Source organism: Manihot esculenta, chromosome 16 (genome assembly GCF_001659605.2).
Source record: "Manihot esculenta cultivar AM560-2 chromosome 16, M.esculenta_v8, whole genome shotgun sequence".
Taxonomy (NCBI): domain Eukaryota; kingdom Viridiplantae; phylum Streptophyta; class Magnoliopsida; order Malpighiales; family Euphorbiaceae; genus Manihot; species Manihot esculenta.
The window spans coordinates 4,257,620-4,268,275 of record NC_035176.2 but is presented as its reverse complement, the minus strand read 5'-3'; the positions used below and the strand labels follow the sequence as shown (position 1 = coordinate 4,268,275).

The 10,656-nt window shown below is 22.7% G+C and overlaps 1 protein-coding gene across 7 annotated transcripts; it reads left to right on the top strand.

Moving 5' to 3' along the window:
• Positions 1-2,787: 2,787 nt before the first annotated feature.
• Positions 2,788-10,209, top strand: LOC110602826 (pyruvate kinase, cytosolic isozyme). Of its 7 annotated transcripts, none has more exons than XM_043951913.1 (5): positions 2,788-2,981; positions 3,074-3,292; positions 7,133-7,383; positions 8,414-8,875; positions 9,146-10,209. In XM_043951913.1, the coding sequence occupies exons 2-5, from the start codon at positions 3,085-3,087 to the stop codon at positions 9,956-9,958; spliced, it is 1,734 nt and encodes a 577-aa protein (XP_043807848.1). In that variant the 5' UTR covers positions 2,788-2,981; positions 3,074-3,084; the 3' UTR covers positions 9,959-10,209. The 7 variants fall into 7 exon arrangements, with proteins under 7 accessions (XP_043807848.1, XP_043807847.1, XP_043807844.1 ...); XM_043951912.1 differs by having other exon boundaries at positions 2,794-2,981; positions 3,083-3,292; XM_043951909.1 differs by having other exon boundaries at positions 2,794-2,981; positions 3,080-3,292.
• Positions 10,210-10,656: the final 447 nt, after the last annotated feature.

Below are 10,656 nucleotides of genomic sequence, written 5' to 3'. Positions count from 1 at the left end.
TTAAAAATTTTAAAAATTAAAAATATAAATTATTAATATTTAAGATCTATTTAATTTTTTTTAATAATCATTTATATAATATAAATAAATTTTTTTAAAAAATGTAATAATTATTTATTAATAAATAAATAATTGATAAAAAATTGTAGCATTACAAAATTAATATCTTAAAAATAATTAAAAATATTTTTATTATAAATAATATTAAATTAATATAATTATATTATATTATTATATAATAATAATTTAAAAAAATAGAAGGTTGATAGAGAATTTCTACCATGAGAAGCACAGTAAGCAATTTATATATACTAACTTTTATTTATTGTGCGTATTGTATATGCTCGTTCTAAAACTCGTTATTTGTTTTGTAAATAATAAAATTTTAATTTTTATATAATTAATTTTTTATATAATTTTATATAAAAATATAATAAAATTAGAATTTAAGTATATGAATAATAGTGCACTTCAAAACTTAGTCTGGTGAAAAATGCATCATGTAGTCTTGAAAGGTCTAAGATTCGACTCCGCCAACCCTTTATTTCAAAAAAAATAAAGTATATGAATAATAGTTTTAAAATTTTTAATTTTAAATAGTAAATTTATATTAATTTTTAACTAAAATTAGTTTTATTGTAATAATTTTAAATTATTATGAGTAATTTTAATAATTTAATAATTTTATTTTTTTAACTTATATATATATATATAAAATTTTATTAATTTTATAAATAATTTAAATTAATTAGTATTATTTATTAAACTTAAATGGTAAAATTATTTAAATTTTACATTATAAATTATAATAGAATTTTTTGGTATAATTAGAGTTATTATTAAAATAATTTTAATTTTTATTTAATATTAATTATAATAATATAAACAATTGAATCAATTATTTGCAAATGTGAGATATTGTATAAATTTTCATTATTTATTTAATATTTAACATTATTATTGAAAAAATGATTGCCACTAAATTTAATTAATTATAATTTAATATGCATTAATAATAAATTTATTGTTATTAAATCATATATTATTATTTTATAAATTTTATTTTAAATTATAGAATAAAATTTTTTATAGTTGAATGTAAATATAAGTAGTGTAAAGACTTTAAAATTATATAAATTTTAAAATTATATAATTAATTAAAATTAAATTATAAATAAAAATATAATTTAAATTTAAATAAGAACCAATCTCTAAATAAATTGAACTTTTAAAATAATGAAAATTTTATATTATTTCTTAACCAATTAAAATAGAGAATAAAAAGTAATTATAAGTAGTTTAGAAATTCTCTTTATTTCACTCATTTCTACTTTTATATATAATATGCATTATTAATTAAAATAATAATATCATTAAAAAATAATTTAAAAAAATAAATTAATTTATAAGATAAATAAAATAAAATACTTAATGTATATTATAAATAAAAACCACATACTATTAAAAAAATTATTTCTATACTAATTTTATTCAAAATTATTTTATAGTTTAAGGAAATTTTTGTAAATTAGTAATTTTTATTTATAAATTTTAAAAAAATTAAGAAAAAAATACATATAAAATTATAAAGAGTTATTTAATATAGTTTTGATATTTTTTTAGATTTTATTATTCTGGAAATAAGTGTACAGAAATTTTTAATGTAATTAATTTCTTATTTTAAAATATTCAAATTATAACATATAGATATTATGTAGAATAATTGTTATATAAAAATTTATATATATGAACATATAAAAATAAAAGTTGATATATACAACGATAATAATAGAATTGATATAATATTAAAATAGGTTATTTTAAAGGTTATAATTAATAAATTTATTATATTTTATAATTAGGTTTAAATAAAAGTTTAATTAAATTAAAATATTAAATAATACTAATTTTATTTTTTATTTTTAATCAATTATAATAAAAGTAATAGTCAAATTTATCAGATAAAATTTCAATTATCATTTTTTTATAATTAATAATAAAATTTTAATTTATATGTTATTAATTTTTTTATAATATAATAGATTTTAAATTTAAATGAAGAATAATCTATCTAATTTAAAGTTTTTAAAAATTAATAAATTTATATATTTTATTATTTTCTTAACTAATTCTTAAAACTAATTTAACAAAAAAAAATCCTCCTGCCAATATATAAGTATAGATAATTTATAAAAATTAAAAGTTAGAGATACTTAAGTGAAATAATTTTTAAATTATTAATTCTAAAAAAATTAGTGATTTTATATTTTATATTTTTATTTTTTATTTTATTAATATTTATTAATTAAATTTAACTTCTTATTTTATTTATACTTTAAAAATATGAATTTATTATTTTAATAATTTTCTTAATATTTATCTAATATTTAAATATATTATTTTAATAATTTTTATTTAAAATTAATTTAATAGTATTTAAATTAATTTAGATATTTACTTTAGCTTTTCTTAATAAATTTTAAAATTAATTTAAAATAATACGATTATAATCTAATATATATGTTTATTTAAAAAACTTAATCTTATTATATTTTATATATGTTTTAAGATTTCCTTAATTAACTAAAATTAATTTAAAAATATAATTATAATCTATTTTAAAAATTAAATTTAAATAATAAAATTATCAACTACTTAAATAATTAAATTAATTAATTTATAAATTATTTAAAAATTTAAATACATTACAAAAAATTTCATTATTCCCTCTCTTCGCATTTTATATATATATATATATTAGTAGCGTTAATGAGCGTGCGCGTAAGAATTACGAACAGCGAGCCAACGATTTCTTCAAAACCGAAGGCAAAAACCGAATGCTGCCCTCTCAGCTGTAAACCTAAAATATTCAAACATAAAGCTCTACACACCCACTCCATTTTCTCGCCAAAACCATAAACCTCTTTTCTTTCGCTTTCCCAGCATCCAAACGCTCCAGCTGCATACAGTTCTCTTCTCAGGTATCACCTGTACAGCTATCTGTTGATCATATGCGATCACAATCCTGGTCTTAATATTTTCCTCCTTCCGTTAATATATAGCCGTATTTGAGTGACAGTAGAAATGAACGGTGAACCAGAGGCTGTATTCATGGAGAAAAAGCCCAAGACGAAGATTGTTTGCACGCTTGGACCCGCTTCCAGATCTGTGCCTATGGTCGAAAAGCTGTTGAGGGCGGGCATGAACGTGGCTCGTTTCAACTTTTCTCATGGATCTCACGAGTACCACCAGGAAACCCTTGACAATCTCAGGGCCGCCATGGTTAACACTGGTATTCTCTGTGCTGTCATGCTCGATTTGTTTTGATTTAAAAATTTACATTAAATTAATATATCACCCCGATGATGAATGCATATTCATTTCATTACTTATTCCTTATGCAGCATTATTGGTTAAAAAAGTTAATAGATTAATAATTAATCTTATTTTCAATATTGAATAAACATTATGAAAGAAACTATTACTGCATGAAAAGATGCATCATTAACAATTAATTTTATTTTGTTAATCACATGCCAAATGTATCTTTAGGTATATGTACACTAAATTAAATTAGAAGTTTATTATTTTAAATTTAATTGTAGAATTTATTATAATTTTAGATAATATTCTTTTAATTCTATAATTTTTATTTTTTTTAACTGTCATAAAATATTATACATTTTTCTTTTTTTTTTACATATTTATAAATTGATTATTATAAATCTATATACTTTTATCTTATTTTTAATATAATCACTTAATAATTATTTATTTGTTAAATGAGAATTTAAATTATTTTTTATTATTTAATTCAAACCATTAAAAATGTATTTGTGGGGAGGGAAGAGTAAGAATACTTGTGGCGGATGGAAGAGTAAAAATATCAGTGGGGGAGAAAAGAGTAAAAGTATTTGTAAAATAGAAATTGGGAGGAGAGAGAGCAACCTGCAAGCTTTGGATTAGATAAGAAAAATTAAAAAATAAAAGGGCCGTAAAGATTCTCTGTCAACCTTTTAAATAATGTAAATATTTAAAATTATAACGATTAAATAATATATATAATTAAAAATTTTAAAAATTAAAAATATAAAAATTTAAATTATTAATATTTAAGATCTATTTAATTTATTTAATAATTATTTATATAATATAAATAAAATTTTATAAAAAATATAATAATTATTTATCAACAAATAAATAATTGATACTATTTAATTGCAATATTATAAAATTAACATGTTAAAAATAATTTAAAATATTTTTATTATAAATAATATTAAATTAATATAATTATATTATATTATTATATAATAATAATTAAAAGAAATTAGAAGATGACAGAGAATCTGCCATGAGAAGCACAATAAACAATATATATATATATATATATATATATATATATATATATATATATATATTTTTTAAAATTAAAATTAAAATTTCTCATATTTATTTAAATATTTTTACTATTAAATTAAATTTATGAGTAAAATAATTTATATATATTAATTTTTATTTTTATTTAATGCGCGTGTTGCATATATTTGTTCTAATATTTGTTATTTATTTTGTAAATAATAATATTCTAATTTTTCTATAACTAATTTGTTATATAATTTTATATGAAAATATAATAAAATTAGAATTTAAGTATATGAATAATAGTTTTAAAATTTTTAATTCTAAATAGTAAATTTATATTAATTTTTAATTAAAATTAATTTTATTGTAATACTTTTCAATTATCATGAGTAATTTTAATAATTTAATTATTTCATTTTTAACTTATATATATATATATATATATATATATATATGTATTGATAAAATAATTTAAATTAATTAGTATTATTTATTAAATTTAAATGGTAAAAATTATTTAAATTTTACATTATAAATTATAATAGAGTGTTTTGGTATAATTAGAATTATTATTAAAATAATTTTAACTTTTATTTAATATAAATTATAATAATATTAACAATTTAAATCAATTATTTACGATCGTAAGATTTTGTATAAATTTTCATTATTTAATATTTAACGTTATTATTGACAGAATAGTTTCCACTAAATTTAATTAATGATAATTTAATATACATTAGTAATGAATTTATTATTATTAAACCATATACTATTATTTTATAAATTTTATTTTAAATTATATAATAAAATTTTTTAAAGTTGAATTTAAATATAAGTAGTACAAAAATTTAAATTTATACAAATTTTAAAATTATATAACTAATTAAAATTAAATTATAAATAAAAATATAATTTAAATTTAAAATTAAATAAGAATCAATTTCTAAATAACTTTTAAAATAATGAAAATTCTATATTATTCCTTAACCAATTAAAATAGAGGATAAAAAGTAATTATGAGTAGTTTAGAAATTCTTATAATTATTTCACTTATTTCTGCTTTTATATATAATATAAATTATTAATTAAAATAATATTATTAAAAATAATTTTAAAAAATGAATTAATTTATAAGATAAATAAAATAAAATACTTAATTTATATTATATATAAAAAAACACAGACTATTAAAAAAAATTTTAATTCTATACAAACTTTATTCAAAACTAATTTATAGTTAAAGAAAACTTTTGTAAATTGTAACTTTTATTTATAAATTTTGAGAAAATTAAAATATATATATAAAATTATAAATAATTATCTAATATAATTTTAGTATTCTCTGGATTTTATCATTCTGGAGATAAAGCCACAAAATTTTTATAGTAATTAATCTCCTATTTTAAAATACTCAAATTATAAAATATAGATATTAGGTAGAATAATTATTATATAAAAATTTATATACACGAATATATAAAAATAAAAGTTGATATATTTAAATTTTAAAAATTATAATTAATAAATTTATTATATTTTATAATTAAATTTAAAGAAAAATTTAATTAAATTAAAATATTAAATAATAATAAATTTATTTTTTAATTAATTATAATAAAAATAATTGTGGAATTTATCATAAAAATTTCAATTGTAAATTTTTTTATAATTAATAATATAATTTTAATTTATATGTTATTAATTTTTTTACAATATAATAGATTTTAAATTCAAAATGAAGAATAATCTATTTAATTTAAAGTTTTAAACATTAATAAATTTATATATCTTATTAGTTTCTTCATTAATTTTTAAAACTAATTTAACAAATAAAAAAAAAAAATTCTCCTTCCAATTATAAAAATTAAAAAATTAGAGATATTTAAGTGAAATAATTTTTAAATTATTAATTCACTAAAAAATTAGTGATTTTATGTACTTTTTATTTTAATTTTTTATTTCATTAATATTTTTAATATTCATTAATTAAATTTAACTTCTTATTTAATTTTTACACTTTAAAAATATAAATTTATTATTTTAATAATTTTCTTAAGATTTATCTAATATTTAAATATATTATTTTAATAATTTTTATTTTAAAATTAAGTTAATAGTATTTAAATTAATTTAGATATTTACTTTAGCTTTTCTTAATAAATTTTAAAATTAATTTAAAATAATACGATTATAATCTAATATATATGTTTATTTAAAAAACTTAATCTTATTATATTTTATATATGTTTTAAGATTTCCTTAATTAACTAAAATTAATTTAAAAATATAATTATAATCTATTTTAAAAATTAAATTTTAAATAATAAAATTATCAACTACTTAAATAATTAAATTAATTAATTTATAAATTATTTAAAAATTTAAATACATTACAAAAAATTTCATTATTCCCTCTCTTCGCATTTTATATATATATATATATATATATTAGTAGCGTTAATGAGCGTGCGCGTAAGAATTACGAACAGCGAGCCAACGATTTCTTCAAAACCGAAGGCAAAAACCGAATGCTGCCCTCTAAGCTGTAAACCTAAAATATTCAAACATAAAGCTCTACACACCCACTCCATTTTCTCGCCAAAACCATAAACCTCTTTTCTTTCGCTTTCCCAGCATCCAAACGCTCCAGCTGCATACAGTTCTCTTCTCAGGTATCACCTGTACAGCTATCTGTTGATCATATGCGATCACAATCCTGGTCTTAATATTTTCCTCCTTCCGTTAATATATAGCCGTATTTTAGTGACAGTAGAAATGAACGGTGAACCAGAGGCTGTATTCATGGAGAAAAAGTCCAAGACGAAGATTGTTTGCACGCTTGGACCCGCTTCCAGATCTGTGCCTATGGTCGAAAAGCTGTTGAGGGCGGGCATGAACGTGGCTCGTTTCAACTTTTCTCATGGATCTCACGAGTACCACCAGGAAACCCTTGACAATCTCAGGGCCGCCATGGTTAACACTGGTATTCTCTGTGCTGTCATGCTCGACACCAAGGTATAAATGTGTATGTCGCTTGTTTTTTTTTTTATTCGGGTTTCACTTATGGGGTTGTTGCCTTTGAGTATACTGCATATCCCTTCTCGTGATTCAATATGGAAATATTTTATTTCTCATCTTGAGATTGCTGTGATATTGAATGCATGTCTTTATTTGGAACTCTCTGCAACTGGGTATTTTTATTTTGTTGTTATCTGATCAGGATTTTTGGGTTTTCTGGGAGGCTGTGTTGTGAGTTTCCATTTCCTGTGTGAAACTTCTATTTGTTTTTGTTTAAATCAAGTGTCATTTTGTTTTTTTCTGTACCTTTAACAAACCACTGTACGATTTTTTGTCCGTTCTATATTTTTAGAAAAAAATTAGGCTTCTCGATTTCACTATTCCAAATGCAGAAACTGCCCTGGTTTTGTTATTTCTAATTGCATTTGTGCTTTCTGCAATAAATTTGTCCTTCACGCACCCTTTTTATATCAGTAAGTTGCAACAATTGATTAATCAAATTCCAAGTGGAAATGTTGTTGTATAGGTTGGTATTTCTCTTTCCCTTTCTCTCTCTCTCTCTCTCTCTCTGGTTAAATGTAATTTGGAGTTATACCAGTAAAAAATTTGAAGTTTGAAGTTGTTCAACAAAAATGTCCTTTGACATATAGTTTCCAACGCACATACTGCATATTTATTTATGTATTTATTTTGTTTGATTAGTTTATACTTGTGCATTTCTTAGCAGCTTCTAAAGATGATGGTTTAAAGAGGAGCTTCAAAAAAATAGAACTGTTCTATGGTAGGACTAGAATATTGAAAAGCTACGCCAGACAAGAACCAAAGAAGTGACATAATTAAAGACACACATTTAGTGAAAATGCATCTAATAGACCATTTTGGCTTTTCTTTTTTTTTTTTTTTTTTTTCTGGGGATATGGATGATCTTAATCCTTCTTCCATGGACACGATTATACGGTTCTTTCTTAACTTATTCCATTTTGGGATATCCAGTAGACTCTCAAGTTGTTCATTTTGTACAAAATAGGGACCAGAAATTCGAACTGGGTTCTTGAAGGATGGCAAACCCATTCAGCTTAAACAGGGTCAAGAAATCACTATATCTACTGACTACAGCATAAAAGGTGATGAGAATATGATTTGCATGAGCTACAAAAAGTTGGCTGTGGATGTCAAGCCTGGGATGGTTATACTCTGTGCAGATGGCACAATCTCATTTACAGTTTTATCTTGCGACATACAAGCGGGTTTGGTTCGATGTCGGTGCGAGAATTCTGCAGTTCTGGGTGAGAGGAAAAACGTTAATCTTCCTGGGGTGGTAGTGGATCTTCCAACTTTGACAGAGAAAGACAAAGAAGATATTTTGAAGTGGGGAATTCCCAATCATATTGACATGATTGCTCTGTCTTTTGTACGAAAAGGCTCGGATCTAGTGGAAGTTCGGAAGGTGCTTGGAGAACATGCTAAGGATATCCTTCTCATGTCAAAGGTATATCAAATTGCCTCTTTGAATTACTTCTGGTGAGAAATTACAACCAAGCATTTATCGACTTGGTTACTTTAAACTTGTGCTAATTTCGATTGACTTGGCCATGAGTTTGTTGATATCGAATGCCTGTTTGAAGATAGAATTTATGTATGTTTGGAAATTTTTGAATGGATTACTATGAATTGCTTTATTGCAATTTATTGTTTGTACTAGCAGTTGCTTTTAGAGTCTCATGCTTCACTGGCCTCTACTTTGACATCTATTTGTTAGGTTGAAAACCAAGAAGGGGTTGCAAATTTTGATGATATCTTAGCAAATTCAGATGCATTTATGGTTGCACGTGGTGATCTTGGAATGGAAATTCCAATTGAAAAGATTTTTCTAGCACAGAAAGTGATGATCTACAAGTGCAATATTCAAGGAAAACCAGTAGTTACTGCAACTCAGATGTTGGAGTCCATGATCAAGTCACCCCGACCAACTAGAGCTGAAGCTACTGATGTTGCCAACGCAGTCCTTGATGGTTCTGACTGTGTAATGCTGAGTGGTGAAACAGCTGCTGGAGCATATCCAGAACTGGCCGTTCGGACAATGGCAAAAATATGTGTAGAGGCAGAAAGCACACTTGATTACGGAGATGTCTTCAAAAGAATCATGCAACACTCACCAGTGCCCATGAGCCCATTGGAGAGTCTGGCATCCTCTGCTGTTAGAACAGCCAATTCAGCAAAAGCGTCTCTTATATTGGTCTTAACTAGGGGAGGAAGTACTGCAAAACTGGTGTCTAAGTACCGACCCGGCATGCCTATTTTATCTGTGGTTGTACCTGAGATTAAGACTGATTCCTTTGATTGGTCTTGCAGTAATGAAGCTCCTGCTAGGCATAGCCTCATCTTTCGTGGGTTGGTTCCTGTTTTATATGCAGGATCTGCTAAGGCTTCTCATGAAGAGACAACTGAAGAAGCTTTGGATTTTGCCATTCAACATGCAAAGAATAAAGGACTATGTAAGATTGGAGATTCTGTTGTGGCTTTGCACCGAGTTGGAACTGCATCCGTAATCAAAATTTTAACTGTCAAGTGATGATCTTATTAGATAACTTTGTGTTTCAGTTTCTTGCTTCTCGTCAAGCAAGGATGAAGTTGAGATGTTGCTGATAATGTCAACTTATTTTTCTCCCCTTTTCTGGTCTTTGTTTTTTCCTTTTGAAATGAACCTCAGTTATCAGTAGTATCATTTTGATGGGGAATCATGATTAGAGCTTAGATCTTCAAATGTTTGATTGGTTCAGTTTTTTAATGTATAATTAGTGGCCTGTGCCGGCATGCATTTCATAGCGAGCGAGAGTAATATTGTGAAATTACAGTACTTGTGATCCATGGGATGGAACTGCCATTTCCTCTTCCAATGTGCTATTCTGGGAGCTGCATTTTCAGCTGTGGATATCTGCATTACTGTCAAATAAATTTATTAGTTTGTTTTTATTTTAAAATCACTCTAACTACAGCGTGTCGATATTTTATAAAAGTTAAAACTTTGATTATTTTAGTCATTTTAAATATTTATACCTATTAATTTTTATTTTAATTAATTTTAAATAAACTAGAGGAAAACAAACTACTGAAAGGTCAGCTAAGAGGAAAACCCTTTCCTCCCTTCTCCCACAACCGTTTTGCTGCCTTTTTGTCTTTTTCATTTAATTTCAAGTGAAGAAAATTGGAGACCTAACAGCTGTGAGAACAAGATTACTACGCACCTGAAGGAAGCTCACATTGCTAACA

What these genes read in the sequence shown, in the direction of transcription:
- LOC110602826 (XM_043951913.1), top strand. Translation starts at nt 3,085, where the DNA reads ATGAACGGTGAACCAGAGGCTGTATTCATGGAGAAAAAGCCCAAGACG. An exon ending in CTGTCATGCTCGACACCAAG is followed by an intron (nt 7,384 to 8,413) that starts GTATAAATGTGT and finishes TGTACAAAATAG; the next exon opens with GGACCAGAAATTCGAACTGG. An exon ending in ATATCCTTCTCATGTCAAAG is followed by an intron (nt 8,876 to 9,145) that starts GTATATCAAATT and finishes TCTATTTGTTAG; the next exon opens with GTTGAAAACCAAGAAGGGGT.